This window comes from Chamaea fasciata, unplaced genomic scaffold (genome assembly GCF_029207755.1).
Source record: "Chamaea fasciata isolate MVZ Bird 193981 ecotype frontalis unplaced genomic scaffold, bChaFas1.0.hap1 SCAF_4, whole genome shotgun sequence".
Lineage (NCBI taxonomy): Eukaryota > Metazoa > Chordata > Aves > Passeriformes > Sylviidae > Chamaea > Chamaea fasciata.
Genome location: NW_027094089.1, coordinates 64,238,602 through 64,260,961, shown reverse-complemented (window position 1 = coordinate 64,260,961; position 22,360 = coordinate 64,238,602). Strand labels below are relative to the sequence as shown.

The 22,360-nt window shown below is 40.7% G+C and overlaps 1 protein-coding gene across 5 annotated transcripts in view; it reads right to left on the bottom strand.

Annotated features, from left to right (window-relative positions):
• EPB41L4A (erythrocyte membrane protein band 4.1 like 4A) overlaps positions 1–22,360 on the bottom strand; it is a 139,366-nt gene that overhangs the window by 102,463 nt on the left and 14,543 nt on the right. For 3 of the 5 annotated variants that reach the window (XR_010720528.1, XR_010720529.1, XM_066181822.1), the window contains exon 1: positions 17,521–17,716. The exons of 1 other annotated variant lie outside the window; for it this stretch is intronic. Coding sequence is in view for 2 of the 4 variants with exons in the window: in XM_066181822.1 (XP_066037919.1) it covers positions 17,521–17,619 (99 nt within the window). In the remaining 2 variants the exon portion in view is untranslated. Of the gene's footprint in view, positions 1–17,520; positions 17,835–18,094; positions 18,162–22,360 lie in introns of those variants that run through there. One more of the 5 variants, XM_066181824.1, reaches the window with a different exon arrangement.

Below are 22,360 nucleotides of genomic sequence, written 5' to 3'. Positions count from 1 at the left end.
AAAGAAATAACATCTCTACTGTGGACAAGGAATCAGTTCCTACACTTCAGCACAAACACTTTTAATAACAACTCCCAAAACATGGCATATATTAAGAAAGTGAGAAAGAAGGGTAGATTTAAAAGCAATTATTAAAGTATTTCTGATGCAGAGGAGTGGGAAAAGGAAAAATTAACAGGTTGAATTAATTATGACCTCAATTTATCATGTTACACTGTATTCTGCAACTATTTATTGCATTTACTATTCATATACACTGTTTAATGAAACAAGATGATAAAACTCTTTCCAACAAGATGAAAAATGAACTCATCTTTTGTAAATTAACTAAGGCAACTAAATTTTCTTTGAAATATTCCTATTTTGCTCAAGTAACATTTTTGCAAAAGATGCAGAGACATTAGTATCTCAGACTAACCAACTGCAGAGTTGTTCTGAGAGGGCCTTTAGAGAAGGTCCTTGATAAAACCCACTGACTTCAGCCAGAGGTCCTTGTGCCTGTCTTTCAAATTACAGGGCATTGCATTGTAGCATTCAACCGTCTCACGGTGGGGATAAGGGAGTATTTGAAGGAAGCCAGCAGGTTCACTCCTTCTCTGCACCCCACACAGTTTAAACAGGAAAGTCTCAGCAAATTCACCACTGGGGGTTCCTCACTTGGAAGGAACCTGGTGGGCTTTCATCCAAGAGATCCAGCTCCCACACCCTCCTGCCCACAGCACTTTGGCAGGGTGGGGAAAGGGAGTGGCTGGGACCAGCCCTGTTCTAGCCATGTCCAGGTGACACACAACTCCTCAGGGACCACTGCCAACTGGAGTAAACAAAAGTAGACCTCAGGCTACCTTACATAGGGCTGGGACAAGTCAGGAGAGGAGAAACACACAGCTGTAATCAGGATAGACTTCAAGAAGCACTCTCTTAATCAAAGACATTTTTCCTCCTAATTTCATTGAGCATTACAAAGGTCTGCATAGCCTATCTCTGTCCTACCTGTCTCCACAGCCACACTTAAAAATATCAACAACTCTTAGGCTGGAAGAAGCATAAATGGGAAGGGACATCACCTCTGCTGTGTCATTCCTATTTCTACTGCACTTAGGATTTGTGGATCTTAAAAAAAATGTGCGAGAGTTAAAAATTCAAGAGCAATACCAGTGCTGCTATCCCACTCCTCCAGCCCAGAAGGTGCATCAGGTGTGTAACTCAAAACAGGCTGTTCCTGACACCATGAATCTCAGCAAGCTGAGTGTGAAACTGAAGGCAAACACCAATTGCTACCCTAAAGTTCTACAGGCCTTCCATAAAACTGAACTCAGCAACAGTGGAAAATATTGATTCAATGTACTTTTTCTGTATCTAGGATTTTGCTGCCTGCATAGCAGTTGTCAAGAAAGGTGGTTAATACCATTTACAGTTTCAGTCTAATGCTTTATTGTCAGAACAACAACATGACCACAAAGAATACAGAGTACTTTTCAAATATGAAAGGTCAGAGCTTACCTAATAAGAAGCCATTATAAATGGCTTCCTCAAAGCCTGAGACCAGAATGCAAATAGCAATGAGTTCACTTCAAGGAACTTCCTGGAATCACAGATCTTTTAAGCTGGAAAAGATTTCCAAGATTATGAAGTCCAGACTCTGACCAATCTAGATCACACCACTTAGTGCCCTGTCCAGTTATTTCTTGAACACCTCCAGGGATGGTGACTCTACCACATCCCTGGAGAGCCCATTCCAATGCTTGAACAACATTTCCATGTTGTTGGACATCATGAAATTCTTCATGATGTCCAACCCTGGGACAGCTTGAGGCTATGTCCTCTTGTGCTATTGCTAGATGCGTGGAAGCAGAGGGCTCTTGTAGAAACCATGAGTTTTCTAAAACCTTTCTAAAATCATGGGGTTTGCTTCCGGGAAGTAAATGTATAAATATTTAAAAATGGGAAGGGACACTGCATGCAACAGTGCAGTGGAAATTATAAATATTGGATTCATAAGCCAGCAAACTTATATTTCAAAATTAATTCTGCAAAGACAAATCTGCCCACAGCTGTAGACAATTTTTAAGGGGAGAGGGGCAAGGAAGTTGGCAGAGCTGGTGGATGAAGTTTGATTACATATTTTTTTGCTCTGCTCCTCTTTTGTGGGTTTGTTTTCAGAGAACTCTATTTTTTTTAGTTTAAATAAAATCCCAGATTTTTGCTTCAACACATTTCCAGTCTTCAGGGTCCTCTCAGATCTTCTAACAAAGAACTGTATGAGAACTTGTATCTAGTAGAAAGACCTACATCTGATAAGATCAATTTTAATCAAAATATATGTTTCATACTGGAGTACTTATTTACCCTCCCCAAGTGCTTACTTGCCCCTCCTGCTTTATTACTGTCACCATGATTTAGAGATAAGACACAAAAAGGAATGCTAAAATACTGTAGTTCCTTGTGGTATGGATTGTAAAAAATACAATTACTAATCCCTGACTCCCACAACATAAAGTCAAAATAATGAAACAAAGCAACCAAACAAAAAACCATTTCCCCAATCCCATTTTTTTAAGTGCCAAGATATGAAGCCAAGGTTCTTCAAGGGCTGGTAGAAACAAGAACTGCACTCTGCTCATTTACACGTCATCTCAAGCCTTTGGCCAGCAGACAAATGCTACCAGCAAGGAAATAATAGAACAACAAGAACTATTCAAGAAAGGCAAGAGGAAACTGCAAAACAGTGAGAACATACTGCAGAAACAAAGATGAAGGCTCCTAGGGGTACTCAGAAACACTGAGCATGAGAGAAAAAACAAAGGTAAAACAAACTCAAATCCTGATATTTCCTTTAGGGGTCCTAAGGAAGTCAGGACTCTCCATGAGTAGCAGAGATGGTGGTGGAAGAGGTCTGCACATAACTTAATGCCCCATATTCAGGTAATGTCCCCCATCCTGGCTGTCACACAACTGCCTTGGTGTCTGCTTCTGCTCAAAGTCAAAGCTTCCAGCATTTCCTAGCATGAAGTCTCCTAATATTCCATAAAAAAGCATGTGGAAAGAAGTTAAGGATCAAATGTACTCTATGCACAGACCCACTGAAGTTAGGAAAACATAAAAGTAGCTTAACTGAAACAAACCTGACCCTGGCGACTTGTCAGGGAACGCTTTCTCCTACAAGAGTAACAAAGGACTGCAGCTAAGCTCATTGGAGGCTCCTTTAGTTGGGGTTTTCAAAAACAGATCACACACACTAAAAGAACCTATAAAGAATGAGCCACGTATTTGTGACCATGCCCTCAACATAATGTAATTCACTATACACTGACCATATATTCTACTCATCCAATTCCCTCCTGTCCCTCCTCTTCTAGAGAAGCAATCCTGGCCATTGAGAAATTAGGAGTTTACCTTCAAGGGGAAAAAAAAGTCCTAGCATTTGCTTTAGTTCCAAGTTTCCTCACAGAAATATGCAGGCTTACTGGTTTTAGGAGTCAGCAGGGTTCATGCTTTTGAGTTCCTCTCTGCAACCATGACAATAGAAAGTTTATGTCAAATGAAAGCAAGAAAGAAATTCAAGACTTTGCACTGACAAAAAAACAAAGTGAAATCTACTATAAGAATCAGACTGAAGCATTGCAGATTTGAACCTCCCAGAGAAATCAGAGCCCTTTGAGATACAAAAGCTGAACCACCACCACCACAATGAGTGAAGGCTCTTAGCCAACAGCAAATAAAAGGTAATGCAACTAAATCCTCTTACTGCAGTCTAAAGTAAAGTGAATTACTAAATATTTGTTATTCATGCATATGGACATATTACCAGACTGAACACTTACCTTTCCAAACCTTTCCACTGAAACTTGTAAGAACAGCAGAGCCCACAAATGCTACACACAAGTAAAGTATTTAGATACTGTAATCCCTCTGGAGAACTGAATTTCAGACAGGGTAACACACCAACCTGAATCACAGAACTTTCAGCTCAATGTCACCACCTAAATGACTGTATGACAGCTAAACCTTCCTTCTGAAATACAGTTAGTATCTTCCTGTGTGAAGAATTGCTATGGGGCAAACATTTCTTTGTCTCAGCAGCAGCTGTTCCTTAAAACTGTTAACTCCACAGGCTCGACTGCATAAAATTCTCAGTCTTCTGTTTCTAGCATTGACTAAGAAAATGCCAGCTTGTAAGGCTGAGATGCTGCTTCCTAGGCTCAGCTCCTGGGTTAAGGTCTCAAACATGAGATATAACCAGTAATTCAGCCCTGAGAAGTTTTCAGAGTTGCCTGAGTGCCCAGTATAACATTTAGAAAAGACTTTTTGAAAGACTCTTATGCAAGCCCCTGAACAGTTCTGAAAGTAAGTTCCAATGCCTGCGTCTTCTGTGCACAACTGCAATCCTGCCTATGATTATGCGATACGTGAAAATTACCACTGAAACTGACAGGCTCTTCCTCACCAAGGTCAGATTCTTCCAATTTCTTCATTTTATTATGTATAATTTTCTTCTGTTTGATCTGCACTTTATTGATGTTGATATACTATTGCTTAAATGAAATTTGAGATAATTCAAAACAGGAGAGTATTCTTTCCTCCTCTTGCAGCAGAACATGTGTGAGAGGACTAAACTCCAACAACTGACTTGACTTATTTTGGCTTAAACAATTATCATTAGAGGATATAATTCCCCTCTGAAACAAGAGCTGAAAACCAGAAGAAATCCTTGTTTAAAATAATGTGTCCTTTTAAGCAGATCCAGCCCTCTACCTAAATGAGGTAGATCAAGGCAAAAAAAAAAATCACAACAATCATCTGTTGTGACATGGTTCAATAATTCTGTTACTTCACCAAAATACTGCTTCTGCTAATTTTTAGCACAATTATATAAATAAATATGTTTCAAGGTGTTTTAACTTTCTCCAACATATTCTTTGGCCCACAAGTGAGCCAATGTTACATGAGCACTATCATAATGCATACTTGAACAAACTGCAGGGGGATTGTACTTTATTTTCCCCATGAAGGCAGATCCAGTTAGTCAGAAATACATGCAGAAGTTTCTGCATGCAGAGAAAGTCTTGAGGTTTGGGGGCACAACAGTCTGGCAGGGGTGATGGGATAATCAAAGGGGTTCAATAGATTTTGGGTATATTTTGATAAGGTCAATACTCGCTGTGAAATTACATGTTAGGCCTTTGTCAGATGAGCTACCTTTGCAGCTTTGAGTCAGAGACGCTTAAAATTTTTGGGCCTGGAAACCTTCTCCCATTCACTCTGCTCCTGGAACAACAGTGTACCTGCCTCCCAGATGTAATGCAGGAGAAAAGAGCTGTACACTTGAAAAATGACCTAAAACTATATGTACTAAGAATGCTGGAGCATAAACTAATTGAGTCAAAGGCATTGTTTAATTAAATGTTCAGGTCCTCCTTCCATATTGAAAATGGTGCAAGGTTTCCTTTGTGTATACTTTCAACAACCACTGCTGCAATTTCTTTTAAATCCCCTCCTGCTTCAGTCTTTAAAGAGCAAACAAAACCCAGCTTTTTGCATTATTATATTTCCCCCCTTTTTTCAGGCCTGTACTGAAGAGAAAAAGCCTTATTAGGCCAATCAGATTTCCTGTTCCCCTGTAACTCTTCCCCACCAACTGCAAAATGCAAGCACATTTGTAGTGCACAGTGAACTCCACAGCAAACACCTGCTTCTTAAAGGTAATGTATACTCTCCTACCTCCTGTCATTTGCTGCTTGAATACATTCTTTCACTTCATCTTCTGTACACTCAGAAATCAATGTTTAAAATTCAATTACATTGCAATTTCTTCAGTTCAAGTGATTTTTCTTATCCCATATTCCTTATGCAAGAAAAGAAATATGAATCACAGCAATCTTGAAAAACAAGACAATAAGCAGCATCCTGTTAGATGCTCTTCATCTTATAGATACTAATACCAAGTCCATCTGCTGCATGTGGTAAGATTATGTAGGAAAAAATGCATATCAAGATGAAGAACCCTTAATCCACTGTAGGCAAAGAAACTCCACCACTTTCAATAGAATTGCATGAATCCACCGGTGGATGAGATATAAACACAGTATAATCACCTCACGCTGGGCATGGAGATGGGAAGAGCACATACCTGTATAACTTTCAAAGAGAGTTCTCTGATAAAGAACACTGACTTGTACTTTTGTAACTTTTCAAGTGGATGCTTGTACCTTAGGACAGCAGGCACATAAAAATCTGTCGGGTTTAAATTCTCTTCAAAGTAAGACGTATGGCAGGATTAACTAATACCGAAGAAAAAATCACTTATCTTTTCAATTCTGAAGTTTCTTTGAAGGCACTATCTGTTTACAAAAAGTTCTGGATTAGTATTGTTGGAGGGAGAGTTCTATATGCACACTATGTGTGTGTCACACCCAGAAGCAGAAATATTTCTGTATGTTGCCCTACTGCAAATCTTCAACCCTGATCTTTCTAAAGCTCAGGAACAAAACCAAAAATTAGCATAAATAAATAAATTTAATAAATAAATAAATAATAAGGGAATTGAAACTGTCATGATCTCAGATACAGAATAGGCAACAGAAAAAAGAAAATATACCAGTAACAAAAAAATGGGTTTGATTCATTTTCAGCCAACTCAGTGGAAATGGAAGTGATTTAACTCCATCCCAATCAAATTTTCCTCTCAACAAAGTACATTAAGATGGAGTCAAGCTTTCCTGCAGGACTTCTGCCTGCTTATGGAGCTTCTCCATGCCACAGGAAAAATTTTCAACTTTCACAAAACTACAAACACTACAAAGAAAGATTTAAAACAACAAGAGTACTGAAGATTATCTTGAGTTTGACATTTTTTAGATTCCCCTCCCCAAACATCTTCATTTCACCAAGACCCCTCCAATTTCTGTACAGACACATACATAATACCAAAACTAAACCTACTATTTTTTCTGATCATCTGTTCTGACTTTGGTACACTTATTCACAAAGCAGCAGACATCATAAACAAGTATGATTTACATTGCAATTTTCCTTTAAACAAAGATTTCAGAGATAGTTCCTGAAACCTGTTTCTGTAGAAGACTTTTTTTCCAGGAAAGTAGGAAAAAGGAAACAATAAAGATTCAGTCATGAAAACAGCAAACACGGCTTTCATGCTCCAAACAGTCAGACTCAAGATCTGAATACTGATGAAAGGCCAAGGATGACTAAGAAAGGATTTGACTTCTGTTAAAAAGGTAGAATTTTTTTTTTTTATTTTGCATTAATAACATCTGTCACCTTCATCCAAGAAATAACACTTTTCCTTTCCAGTAAATTTTCACTTATTAATTGAACTTGCTCACAGAAATATGTGGTTTAGTTTGGCTCTTTGTCCTGGTTTAGAGCAGATTTGGGAGGAAACCTCCAAATGGGGTCCCTCTAGAAAGCAAATTCAAGTGTCCCCTCCCCTGACTGCTCCTGGAAAAAATCTCCCAAGAGGAAAGTGGAAAAAACAGTTTATCCAACAAGCGAAGTGCCCACAGTCACAAAAACAATAAACAATATTAAACAACAAAACTTCTCACCGTTCTGAAGAGAGATGGCAAAATTGAGAAAGTCCTTGCCATGGGCTGTAGTTCAGCTTGCCTAGTCTCTTGTCAGTCCCTCTGGAGCTGGAAAATGCTGTCCTGGGGCCCAGTGGGCCACAGGTGTGAGATCCGGGTGTTTTTCTGGGGTTTCAGTCCAGAACAAGTTTAAACAGTTCCAAGAAAAAGAAGAGAAAACAGTCTGTGGAACTTCTCTGCCTCAGCTAGCTACAAACTAACCAAAAGCAAAGGCGAGCTCTGTCCTGCTGTCCCTACCGTCTGGGAGCAGCAATGTGGAGGAGTGATTGCTGTTTCTGAAAACAAACTCCCCACTTCTTCTTTCTTCCCTTCGCTCTCGGAACCAGTCTTAAAGGTGCACAACTTGATATCCAGCACGAACAGAATAGACAACTGGGGATACAGGCGTCACAAAGTCACCCCGGGACACTCCTGTTGAAGTTGGTACCAAAGCACCCCAAAACATGTCATCGACATTGGAATTGAAACCAGATAGACAATTTCAAGTATTCTCCAACCCAGGAAAAACCCTGGTAACTCACTATTGCTTTCACAGGAAAAAAACAAAACAAAACAAAACAAAACAAACAAACCCCACAACAACAACAAAACCCCGCATTATTACTAAATGGTTGCCCTAGAAAGAGAATTGGCTTTTGCAGGAACTCCTTGGAGACGCTGAAGACATAGATAAAGGAGCCTCAAGGCCAAGAACATTTCCCTAGTAAATCTCATCCATCCCAACCCAAAGCATTGAGAGAGCTCCAGAATACTCCCCATTTTGGGAGAAAGATGGTTCAATCAGAGGTGATTTTAAAGGCATTGTAATTTGTAAACAGAAATTCATTTGTTAAGAAGAACAAAAGACTTCTCAAAATAACCCAGAATAAATGTGGTAGATACCCTATGATGAATACCAGCAGCTTTTGTTTCCCACAGCTTTAGAATTTGTTATGTTCCAGGAGAAGAAGGCACACACTAAAAAGAGAACAGAAGTGTTCAGCCAAATTATGTATTGTACACAAAAAGAAAAGATGGGGCTTTTAGAGAATAAAAATAATAGAGGGAAGAATATGGCTGAAGAATCTGACATCTCTTCAAAACAGGGGAAAAATATTTGATCTTTTGAATTTGAGGGCTTTATTCCATCCTGAAAATATTACGAAAATAACATTTTTAAGCCCAATCCCTCCTCCTCTACCCAAAGTAGCCAATGGAAATTAAACCTAAAAAGCCAAGGGCAAGTCAGGATATTCACACACCTAATCAGAAAGTTCCTCCACAAAGTCTTGTGGCTTTCTCCCCTTCTTCCACAAAACAAATGGCAATACAAAAAAGTTTGTTTGCAAGTATAACCATTCTGTCCATTTGCATCTCTCCTTTATCTGCCTGGGAACATCCCCCCCCCTCCGATCACCACTACTAAAGCTACCTCTCTCCTGTGATCCCTCCTGAGGTGTCCTAATTTGCTCTTAAGGGAGATCGAGGCACAGCATTCAGGATTATTTGTTGCCTGGTCCCCTCCAAGGCACCCTGATACATATCACCCACCCCTTACAGTCATGGTATGACAATCAGAATTATGAGAGTCTGACACTCAGCTTTCTTTTGTTCTGGCATATTAAATAAACCCATCACACAGACAAAGGATTGCCTGTCATCCTGAAGCACACTTGAAAGGACCTCTGTGGGGGAGGTCCGGGCTCTGTGTGACACAGCATGGAAGCGTCAAGCTGCAACAAGCTCCTTGCACTCCCTCTCACTTCCCACAGCCACAGTAACCACAGGGAATGAGGACCTGATGGTACCTCAGTGGGAACAAATACTGAAGAAGTGCCGGCAGTCATGGCCTTCTAGTCCCACTTGGTTCTAAAAGTAACTTCCTTTCCCTTTGATGCCCATGATGAGATTACACTACTTTAGAAATTACAGGCACCTTTTACACCACAGCAAACTCCACTGACACAGAATCAAAGCAGAGGCAGGACCTAGTGCAGCATTCGTCTGCATCTGGTGCTGGCCAGACAAACAAAGCGAAACTCATTTCAAAACAGCAAGTTTTGCAGACAGTTTGAGGCACCCCCGAGAGAGATGTGGAGAATCTGCTTCCATATTACATGTCACACAAGCATTGTAGGATTACCTCTTTTCACAAGGGGGTATTCAGTAATGTGCTTCAAGTCCTGAGTCAGTGCTGAACTCACTCTTCATTAGTCTCCTATACATTTCTCCTCATTTTTATAATTCTGAACTGCTAGTTCCACCAGTTTACTGTGGAACTCACAAACAGCATAAAAAGAAAATTTACTTTCCCTTATGATTCACAATGCAGTCTCTTATATAGACAACTCTTGCTCTGGTATTCGGGGGGGGGGGAGGGGGCAGAACAAAATGTCACTACATTCCTTCCAGCTACCACTCATCCACCAAATAGGAAAGAAGTTTGTCACAACTCTTTTACACTGTGACACTGAGAATCTGAATAAAACCGATGAACCAAAATAAGAACAGTAATTTTTCTCCATATCAAATATATTTAAAAGATTAATAATAAACTAGATATTCAATATAATACACAAATGGGTATTACTATGAATGGAAAATATTTTCTGAAACACTACAAATAACCTCTTCTCAGACATAAATGTGAACTTTCAGTGAAATATATAGTATGTAGAAAACAAAAAGCAGATCTAGTGAGTTTTGTCTGGATGATCTTTGTTCTAGCTCAATTTTACAAGATGATCAAATGCCTTTAGTTCTGCAAAGTGTTAAATCATGTGCTTGCCCACATTAATAGTCATGCCAAATTTTACCACTAATTATATAGGGAAACTGCCATTTTCTGACTTCTGAATTATTTTCATGGATTTGAGATACAGATGATCCTTCCTTTCCATTACTAAAAGGCATTCTGTCTCTCACACAGACAAGAAAATTTATTCTTCAGTGCATTCAGTTCTTACTTTCCTGAGAACACAGGAGAAGTATTAAAGTGCTGAGCCATTTATTATCAAACTGGCTCTCTCAGCCACAAAAATATTTTGCCCACATACCCAAAACTTGAAGAACTACAGGAAGATAGATTGTCTTCTCTGCTTTATGGACATCCAGTTGTAACCCTGCAGAGTTTAAAATGTAAATATTGACGAATAACTAAGCACATCATCCATACAAATTAGATCCACTTTTCCTTCACATTAATAACTACTCATTACTGTAATGACTTAATTATTTATTTTAAATGTAAGCAGGAGCAGTTGGATTTCACTGAATATAAAAGATTCCTCTTACTAAGCATAACTAATGCAAATGCCTGATAGGAGTGAGAAAATGCCATTTCCATGCACCTCTCTCACACCAAGACAGAATTAAAAAGAAATCATGAGGGGCAAAAAGAAAGAAGGGCTTTAGAAGGAATCTTAAAGAGTTTCTGAGACTTTTAACAACCAAACTTTAACATAACACACCTGGTGCAATAGGTTAATGATACCTTCAGCCCAATAGGGATTTCCATCCAGAAAGGTCAAAAATTCCTGTGCAAGTGTATTAAATTTTGGTTGTTCCTTTCCATAAAGATAACTTGCATATCAGTTCAAAGGAAGTTCTCGGGTGTCCTTTTCCTGACACTGGAAAGGTACGGCTAGAATCACCATTCACAAAAGGTCTCTTCTCTTTAAAGAAATCAGTGTTTGTGGTCACAAGCCAAGGGCAGATAAAGCACTTTTCCCACTTGGAAAAACAGGCAAGTTCTCCTCTTCATACTGCAGCAAAACCAAAGGAGCAGAGTTCTCACTTTGCAATATTTCTGTTGGTTTTCCACTTCTGAGTAATAGCACAGATTGACCTCAAGCATGTCCCTTTGACCTTAGCACCGACAGTAATTAACCATCCACAACTCAGGATGCAATGGAAGAAGTGGGAACAAAAGTTCAACCAATACTGAAATGACAACCTTCATTTTAAATTCAGCAATTAAATTGGTATGTAGCAAGCAGAAGATCTGATCAAAAAAGGAGCATCTAAAATGTGCACTTAAAAATACAGTTTGCAAAACTGTATCCAGATACTGAAATGTGATTATTCAATTGCAAATATCTCAGTTGTGAAAAAAGTGAAGGTCATATAGCTGATCTATCATTGCAAAATTAAATCCCCTTTAGGAAAATAAATCTAAAAAAAGAAAAAAAAAAAAAAAAAAAAGACTGGCAAATCATCTCTCAGCTTTCTACCAAAAATACAGATATTAGTAATGATGCAACATGACCAATACATAATTTCTCTTTTTTCTCCTATGTGTTCAATATCATCTTGAAAACAGATATTTTTACAGCATGAACTGACATAAAATTTTAGCTTTTAAAGACATTCTCTTTCTGAAGCACCGTCTCAATTCGGTCTCTTCAAGAGTTCTCCTCATATCACATGACAATTTTTAGTAGTTTTCTTTTTAGAGGGAAAGGATTGCAATTCTGTAGCTGAATTTTAGTGCAGAATTTTCATTAAATAAAATGAATAACATAACAAGGGATGATATTTAACTATACTAAATACTTTAATAGAAGAAATGCTCAATATTTTGCATAAATCCAAAACTGTACAATAAAAAAGCAACCTCACACAGATTACACGTGCCTTGATCGTACTACAAAATTATTGCTCAATGAAAACAGAACAGACACCTCTGACAATGCTATTGCTCAAACCTCAGGCTGACCAAGACGTAACTTCATTTAGAATTTAATAGATTTCCTTCTTTTTGTCGTGCTGGTTTCATTAATTTTGTTAAGTGCACCTAGGGAAAATAAAGTGTCTCAGTATTCATTCATTTTATGGTTATTCCGTGGGGTATTCAAAATTGCTGGCCTCATCTGTACAGATACTGGTGAAATTAGTAATCTATTTCAAATCTGTAACAGTAATTTTCGCTGAGCAATTAAGAAAAATGTCCATGACCCTTTTTGTTCCTTTCATTCTCTGTAAACTAGAAGTGTGCACTATTTCCATCCATTTTTAGAGGACTGAAATAGTGCAAAATTTCACATAAACCATCTGGTCCTCAGTGTGCAATCAGATGACTATTTTACACCCATAACAGAAATTTAACAAACACCAGCACCTTTCTGATTTGGAAGGGATTATCAGTAACTTCTTTTTCTGCTAACATTTTTTTGTTGCTTTTGCTACAGACAATGTATATGTATGGTGTCTACAATGTTAGAGGAGGAGATGAGTATTCATTCACACTCGGAACTTGACGGTATTGTCTGTGTAGTTTTCCTGCTGCTATGGAAAATATGTACACTGTTGTACATATTGAAAACATGCTGAAAATATGTACATACAGAAAACTGTTGCTTTATAGAGAAAAGGTTGAATTGGGACTGAGATTGTGTCCTTTTAATCAATTCATTTTTTATTAACTATTCTTTTCAAATCAACTAGAGGAATTTGCCTTGAAAGTTTTTATTAATCAATACCAAAGAGGGCAGAGGAAAATATGATTAAATATGCTTGAACTTTGATATTACAGTTTAGTAATTACTGTAGGTGGTAAACTACCATAGGTGGAAAGCAATTGCAATCTACCTTTAAAAAGATTTTTCAGATTTCTGAAGTAGCGTAACTAGAAAATTAAAGCATTTCTCACAAAAAGATGCTTTCCTTTCCAAGTAAAATACAGAAGAATAAACCAGCAGAAATCACTTTCATAAAGAATACATTCCATATTCACAGCAAATGACTACCAATTTGACTTTCAATGCTACCTCTCACAATAATTAACACAATGGAAGTTCCTTCTATTCATAGGATTCTATTTCCTGCTATCAAATGCACTCATTAAACATTTCCCCTGGGAAAAAAATAGATCCCCATCATTCCCAGACTGACTCCTTGGTGTACCTAGAACTAAAATAGCTTGATGCAAAAGTGCACCCCACATTTTTTGTATGCACTGTATTTTAAAGACATGAAGTCTGGAACTGCTTAGCTTCACTGGGGACTGAAAAAAAGCCAAACAAAACAAAAACAAAGACAAAACAAACAAACAAAAAACCCCAAACCAAAAAAAATGGGAAAGAAAATTGGGGGGGGGGGGGGGGGGCAGGGGACAAAGGAATGTCTTGTGACATCAACAGATGAACTACAAATTGTACTGTACCATAAAAATGCCTAAGTTATTATTTAGTCTGTGTGAAGAGAAGACAAAGTAGCAGTCCTGGAAAAGTATTTTTCAGCTGGCAGCTGATTCTTACCAGATCTTTAGCAAAAACCCCTTTCCTAACTGGAAACTTGAACATCCTTTTAAGAGGAAAACCTGTCCCCATCTGAGGCCATATACCATGACTAGACAAACTGTACCAGAACCTGGTGAATAGACTCTTCCATCCCAAAATTGTTAGGACTAACAACTGCCATCACTTTATTATCTCAATGCATGTACACTCCAGAATATCTCTGTTAATGTACTATAAGAAAATATAAAAATTTAGATTATGAGATACTTGATGGCCTTTCCTGATTACTGAACTCGGATCAGCCTCTTATAAGACTCAGTGCTGGAAAACCAGCTTCCACATTTTCATAGAGCAGTGTTCTAACCTTGAACCACAAAGACAGAAAGGGAGAACAGCAAGACAGTGCTGATAATGGCAAAACAAAACAAAAACACACACACACAAAAAAACAACCAAACCAAAACAAAACAAAAAAAAACAAAAAAAACACCACAATCTAAAAAGCAAAAATTAGTTTGAGGAACTATGAGGAAGAGATCCTCACAAAACCCTCCAGACAGCATGGCCCATGGCAAGAATGATCAGTCACTATCAGCCTAATAGGGAAAGGAAGTTGTTTCCTTGTCGTACAACCTTGAAAAGGCCACTTGACCTCTTTCCATTTCAGCTTCCCCACTTGGGAGCCAGAAGAAAACAAATTCTTTCCTTTCCCTAACAAGCTCTTTCAAGTCCACAGAGAAAAGTATCCCTAAATTGCACTCAAAGTGTCAGTCTTGTCACCTCTGCTCATTGTTTCAATGTGAAATACAATTTGAAGCCCACTGTAGTATGAAGAATGCATCAATGAAACTGTAATTAAAAAATGTCATGTTCTGATGAGTAGAACTGCTGCCAAGCATAACAAGCCAGAAACAACGACAAAGCAATGCATCTGCAAAACTCTCTGGACAGAAGTATCTACTTCATATCCAAATATCTGAAGAAACAAACTTGGCTCACATTCCTACAGGGCACTGCCTTCCACCCTTCAAAGCAAGTAGGATTATATCCACTAATACCAAGCAAGTACATAGATAGCAGAAAGAAAAAAAAAAAAAAAGCAGAAAAAAAAAAAGCAAAAAAAAAAAAGCTGTTGAGCTGGTTTTTATTTCTAACAGACATGCATCTGCTTGGGAGAAAATTGGAGAACAGAGTTGCTTGTATAAACATTTAAAAACCGTGCTCCTGTAACAAATCAAGGTCTGTGAAACAATACCAAAAGCTTGTTTCCCATGTAGCTCTGAACCAATTTAAAAGTGAAGATGACAAAAGGAAGATCCCATCCCTGTAGTTCTAAGGAAATGTTAGTTTGAAAACAAAACACATAGGAACTTTTACAAACTATACCTAGGTGCCAAAGCTGACATGCCAATTTAAAAAAATAAAAAATTAAAAAACAATAATAAAAAATTACAAGTCTCTGCACTTGCATGAGTACATTTAAAAATATTTAAAATAAAACATTCATATTTCAAGGTTAAAATGCCAAATGACAAAAAATTATAAATTATATGTTCTCTTTCACTATGAATTAATAATGTAACATCCCTGAATAGCTGTAGAATAATAACAACATGAATGTCCCCTGCGCAGTTTAAAATTACAGAAGCCAGGAGTGACTTGAAAAAGTCATTTCTGCTATCCTCCAGTGGCGACCAGGGCACAGAGGTCCAGCTGAAGGCTCACCCAGCAAAAGGCAAACCAGTGGCTATCCTTCAGCTGGACAGGAGGTGCTCTTCATGCACAGCTATACAAACACTCATACAGGTATAAAGGCAAGGGACGGCACCATGATGGAAATCATTGGCTAAGAGAGAGCTCTGCAGTTCCTTGCTTTGGATTTTCCAAGGCTCATGGAGCTACAGCACTGACATTTGGCTTCACTGTGTACAAACTTAATCTTAAAATAAAGGAAAAAAAAAGAAAACACAGAAAACAGACTGCTACAAAAAAGGGAGATTCTCCATTCCCTAAGGTTTCCCCATCTGCAGTGTGAGTGCCTATGCCAAAATGTTAACGAACTACTACTTTTCTTGTCAGATCCACACACTGCTCCAACTGATCCCATGATTGCTCTGTGGTTAGGTTCAAGACAGAGAAGGATCAGGTGAAACGGATGAAATATTCAGCATTATACCACATTCAGATCACACTAAGAATGGCAGGAAACCACACCCTCATGTTAAACTAGACAGTTCCCAAGACTGCAAGTCATGCATTCTTGGAAAGAAGTTATTATCTTCAAACTCTTTATTTCTTTCTTATGGGACACTAATTTTTATTAGACACTGCACAAACCCTTCACGGTCAGGCTTTAAATTCATTAGACTAACCATAGGACTATCTTTGCGGATTACTCTTTTAACACACTTCTGCGACTGCACATTTACTGCACAAAAGCACATATGCATGCATGATACACCCACATCTGCACACAGAAAGTTAAGGTTTTTCAGAAGCGTCTAAACTTAAGACTTCAAAGACCCTACAGAGGTACTGAATTCCAGCCTCACCATGATTTGCTTACTCCTCTGTGCTAAGCATGGATTTATGAACCTATCTGCAGGCAGTTGATTCAGCTAAGCTTGGAAATTCTGAATACCTGCAGACCTGGTAATACCACTGATTACAGTTGAAAATATATTGTTGAATGCAAACTCCCTGTCCCCACTACCCTCCTTCAGAGTCTCCTTTCCCCAGTTGCTTCACCAAGCTTCACTCATTCAAGCTAAAACATAAAGGCATACGGATTTTTATTCTTTGGATGTCCTACGTAATATTCGTCAGCCCTTTCCAACAATAAATTTTAGAAGGGCTCATTTCTTTCTTTCATCGTGTTTTCTCTCTCTCTCTTTTACTTTTTTTTTTTTCTCTTCTGATCCAACACTGAAACCACGTTCTTACAATAAATTCATGTTCCCGGCTCTTCGAACAAGAACTTCAAGTGTCTGTGACATGCCATCAGCTGTCATCAGGCTTAACCAAACAGGGCCAAGTTAAGGGCCTTTCCAAAAATCTCAGTTTTCGCATGCTCTGTCACGGCTCATTAGCGCTTGCCAGATGACTACTTTGAAGAGTTCATCCGCGCTGAGCGTGCTGCAGCGGCGCATGAGCTGTTCCCACCGGCCGGGCGACGGGACACCGGCTGAAAACGCGGCTGGACCTTCACCCCTGCACTCGGGAGCTGCTGCGCGCCCGCCCAGTACCGCTGCCGCCGGGTTTTTCCAGGGAGAGCGCGTCCCAGGGCGGGCACGGCCCAAGGCAGAGAGAGCGAGGCATGACTAAACACGAGCGCTCAACACGCCGTGCACACAGCCGCCCTCTTCTCTTTTTATTTGGTGTGGCAGGTACAGAACAATACCTCTGCGCCGAGCGTCCCGAGTGCCACGGGGCTGTCGGCACCTGCTCGCTTTAAGTCACTGTCTCGATGTGAAGCCACCCAGAGCCACATCTGCCCCACCAGCGCGCGTCACCCTACACCATCTGTGCTTTGCGCCACCGTAAGCAAAGTTACAACGTTATTCCTTCGCCTTCCGAAATCCCTTTTTCCGGCCGCCGCTCCCTTCCCGGCTACTGTAAGGCTGTCGGGAAGCAGCCGCCGCCGGGCAGCCCCGCGGGCTCTCCCGCATCGCATTCCGCAGCCCCGCCGGCATCCTTACCTTGATGCCCTGCTGCTGTGTGGTCAGGGTCAGCTTGGACTCGTCCAGGAGCAAAATTTCGCAGTAAAATTCCTCCGGAACCGCGCAGAAACAGCCCATGCTTGCTGCGATGGCCGGGGACGGGGCAGGGAGGCGAGAAGAGCCCCAGGCGGCGGTGGAGAGGGGCTGAGGCGCAGCCGAGTCTGGGCTGCGCCCGGCTCCGCGCCCCGGCTGCGCGGATGTAGCCCGGCGGCTGCTAGGGCGCAGCGCCCAGCCCTGCGGGGCGGCCCGCCGCCATCCCACGGAAGAGACTGGACGGGGCTGCCGGGCTCTCTCTTGGGGAAGGGAGAGGAAAAGACCGGCGGCTTTTTCAGGAAAGATCCCAGGGCACAGCCCTCGTCCACGCCCGGCTGTCACGGCGGCTCCCCCGCTGCTGCCGCCCTGGGGAAGTACCGAGCCGCCCACCCGCCTCGTCCTCCGCCCCGTCCGCACACTATTCCTCGCCTCCCCTTTGTGTGCAGGAGCGGGGCCGGGCAGCGCTCTCCGCCGCCGCAGCCGGGGTGTGGGGGTGGTCCCCGCCCGACCAGCGCGTTACCTCCGGCCGCGGACCCTGCTGGCGGAGCAGGGCGGTGACAGTGCCCGGCCGCCGCGACGCTGCCTCCTCCGGCTGCCCCCGGCTGTGCGGAGGGGCGCCGGCAGCGCTCGTCTCCTCCCCGTCGGGGGCGGAGGGATGGAGAGAGGAGAGACCCAGCGGCCAGGCAGCACCAGCCGCCTCCTGCCGGCCGCTGGGCAGGGCCCCCCCGGGGCGCCTTGGGGGCGGAGAGCGGCGGACGGCACCTGCCCGGCACCGCGCCTCATCATCGCGTGGGACCTCACCGGCGTTCCAGGTCCGGGGGCGGGCCCTCGCTACCCTCTGCCGTGGGGCGGCCGCGGCTCCGGTCTCCGCAGCAGCACTGACCCCTGCGGGCTGCTCCGGCTCCGCTCCGGCGGGCGTGAGGCTGGGAGCGGGTTTTGTCTCTGCACTTGACCAAGAAGCGCTTCAGGAGACACCACGAATGAAGGGTCCAGCAGAAGCTGAATTTTCGAAAGTGCCCTAGGTCGGAAGTCTAGTCTCCGTCATGCTCTTAAATACTGAGCTTGCAACAGGTATATTCCATTTGCAAAGCAACGGCACTGTGGTATTAAAAACAAATAAATAAATTTTACAAAACCAACTTAGAAAATTGAAACCAAAACCCAGCCAACAAAGAAAAGGAGGAACAGGGGAGAACCTCCAACTGCCTTTGCAGTTGCTGTCTATAGTTTTTGGAGCACACCACAATCCACCTCTGCACTTTCATTGCTGTACATACATATACTCCAGGATTTTTCCCTCTCAGGTAGAAGAGGGATCACACAAGTTAAACCCTGGTCTCATAAGTGCCTGTGCATTTACGTAAATCTCTATGCATGAGTCTTATTGAAGAACTTCACATGTGTGAATTTAAGAACATGCAGAAGTGTTTTTCTTATGGTCATTAACTTGTTCGTGTGGCATAAGAGAGGGGCACAAGGAAATTATTTTGACAAACCCTGCTAGGTATGTAGGTAAGTCTGCTTTTAAACACCTGTCCTAAATATAACCCTGCTGCTCCCAAGAAACACTGCTCTCATTTGCATGTTTGTATTTGAACCTTGGGGTGTTAGGATCTCCATATCCATCCTGTAGCTGCAAAAACAATACTCCATTGAGCACTGGGAAGATCAGGACAAAACCCACTATATACGTTCAAAAAAAATAAAGCCTTTTGAAATACCTCGAAAGACTTAGGAAGACTAGACAAAGTTTAAAAATTCGAGTTCCTAACCTTTTTTCCTGGGAAATATGTACCCTATGAGAATGCCATCCAGAAAGCACAGAAAATTTACTAATAGCTTTCTAAACACATTTTTCAAACAGTTCTTCAGCCCCTCTGGCAGCAGACAATTTTCTAGAGAACAGATTTTTTCTCTCTCTCTCTCTTTAGTCTATTTAGATCCAGATATCATGCACATTGTGACGTAAATTACCCCCTAAGTCAGTCAAAGTCATTATAGATGTGTAAATCACTGGTCAATCAAGTGAGAGGGAGGGCTCAACAAACTCAAAACTGCTTCAAAATCCTGAATTATCATTTTAAGTGTTTATATAGCTACAATCACAATCCCAAAGCTGAACAGTTTTCTCAATACTGCTCTGGGTTATATGTTGCTTATAAGATGTCCTAGTGAACTATTTCATGTCTTCTCTTTTTGAAGACCCATTTTGTGTTGCTGCACATTAGCTGATTGGTCCACGGGGAGAATACAAAATATGCAGTCATGTTGAGCTGATGCCAGTGTTTGGAGAACAGAGAAGTTAACTCATGAACTTGTCTCCTAGCCAGCTACTGCTGACAGCTAAGCACTTGATAAAGCAGCGTTACCAGACCCTGCTACTTGAAATGAACACCTGGGAGGGGATTCTGAACTTAAGAAGTGAGAAAATCAGCCGGGGGAGCAGAGGAAGAGGGGATGGGATAGATGGGACTTATACTATGAACCAGTATGAGCCCTGAAAAGCTTGGGAAATCAAAACAACCAAGGGGCAAAAATGTAGGGCCCAGTCTTTCATTGGAGCTCCATGTCACAGAAGACCAGCCCTGCCTCAGTATTTCAAGTATCAAGACCAGCTCACAACTTGTGAAGATCCTCAAATCTGTTTTCCAAATCCATTAGGAAACAGCTCCTTTTTACTTCTCTCTGCAAGAAAAAACACAGGTCAAGCACTGCAGAGGGAAACTTGTTGACGTAAGCTCTCATCACACAAACACTTATGGACATGTTTAATTCTGGCTTGTAAGTACAGGACCAGGGCATAAGGCATTTTTTTCTATTGCCTGTTTGATGAAGTACCAGCAGAACTCACTGCAGGTCTGTGTTCCAGTACACCCTCATGAAAATGTTCCATTTTAGCTGTAATGCAGAATTTTTAATGAGGGTGTTTAACCAAGGCACCACAATGACACCACAAGGACTCCTATACATGAAGTGACCTATATCCATATTCTGACATACCAGCAATTAGACTGCCCAAAGGACACAGGGTGGCATATTTGCTTTCTTCCTAATTTTTACAGTTTTGCTCACAAACATTTGCTGTCAGGAAGTTGATCATGTAGTAAGAGTTATGATGACTTGCTTTAGCTGTTACCAGTATCATTTACCTATCAGTATTATCCATTGATATGTAAGGATGTAATTCCTACATCTTATCCATGTGGGCTTCCAGGGAATGAGGGAAAAATTTAAAGGAGGCATAAAGCAAGCTCTTCATTTTCCTTTACATGTAAAAACAAGTCTCCTGGACTCAATTCCCTGCTCAAACAATGAACAGAGAAAAAGCACTGAGGTCTAATGCAAGAAGATTAAAATGAAGACACAGAGAAACAGTACATACTCCCTGGGCTACACTTACAGCCCCAAATGCATCTTCCATTAAAGAAAAAACTATTACTGAGACAACTGTTCAATAGTTATTGTCCAGCAGGGTCTCTGGTCTTTACAGGAAAAATAAAGTACAACTCCCTCAGCAGCACTGCACTGCTCTGGTTCGGCACTGCCCACCTGCCCAGACACACCTGTCCTCAGACCCGCCACAGCGGGTCTCCAGAGCTTCAACATGCCATTAAAAACTCTACTTATTTGTGGTTCTTCCACCCAAAAAGACGAGCAAAGCAGGCAGTGGAAAAAGAATACTTTCCGCGTTGCATTTTACAGTATTCAGAGGCAAAAGTTTGTTACAATGGTGCATGAATTGACATTTCTCATTTCACTAATGAAAGGCTTTACTTACAACATTGTCAACTACTGATTTGTCTGGACTCTGTGTTACTACTACACATTAGACATGTACACACCCACTGCACCATTAGAATCTATGGTCAAAAACACTGTGAAAATAAATTTATTCACATATTCATCAGTTTTATATTTCCTGCAAAAAATTTTTGTCAACATTTTTGCATGAAATATAAAACATGCTCTACACAATACATTTAGAGTCCCTAAATTACAACATGCCAGTTCAGACCACTTAATTACAAGAAATGTTACAGAAAGACCCAAGTTCAGATAAACAGCACAAGGATAACATAAAAGAACCACACAACAAAACAAAACAAATCTTAGAAGGCCACAAAGTAAACTTGAACAGCTGATTACATTCTTTAGTATTTCTATAGCAATAAATACCTTGAGGTCCTTTGAACTGACATGGGACTGAGTGTCAATCACTTCTTGATTTTCTTCACACTTTTAACAAGACCCCAGAAGATTGCAACACTACAAATACACACTTAACAATCCAGGAAATAATAAGCACCTCTCATTTACTTAATTTTAATATGAAAACATGACATTAACAACACCTCATCCACCCCCCCAAAAAAAAATAAAATAAAGCTTTCAGGATATTTATTGTAAACTCTACAGGTAAAATTAGAAACTGAAAAATCTATACACTTTTATTAAAGCAAGAAAAAAAAATCTCACTTTAGCTACTGTTTATTGAACCTTATTTTGTGTGTGGTGTGGTTTTACAAAGTGTCTGTCAAGACTTTGACAAGTTAGCCCTATGCAAAGAAGAACCAGATGATCCTGTTTTATTTTGCTTATGCTTAGCTTCCTTGGCAGAACTTAAATTTAAGTTTTAATAGTAAGGTAATTGGGTGTCAAGATGTAACAAACTAACTTTGTTTCCAATAGGAAACAAAACCAATCATTCTCTTCAGGACTTCAAGTCATGGTCTTGCAATTTAAACCAGTACCTTGTAGCCCCAATCTGCAGAAAAAACCCAGAGGC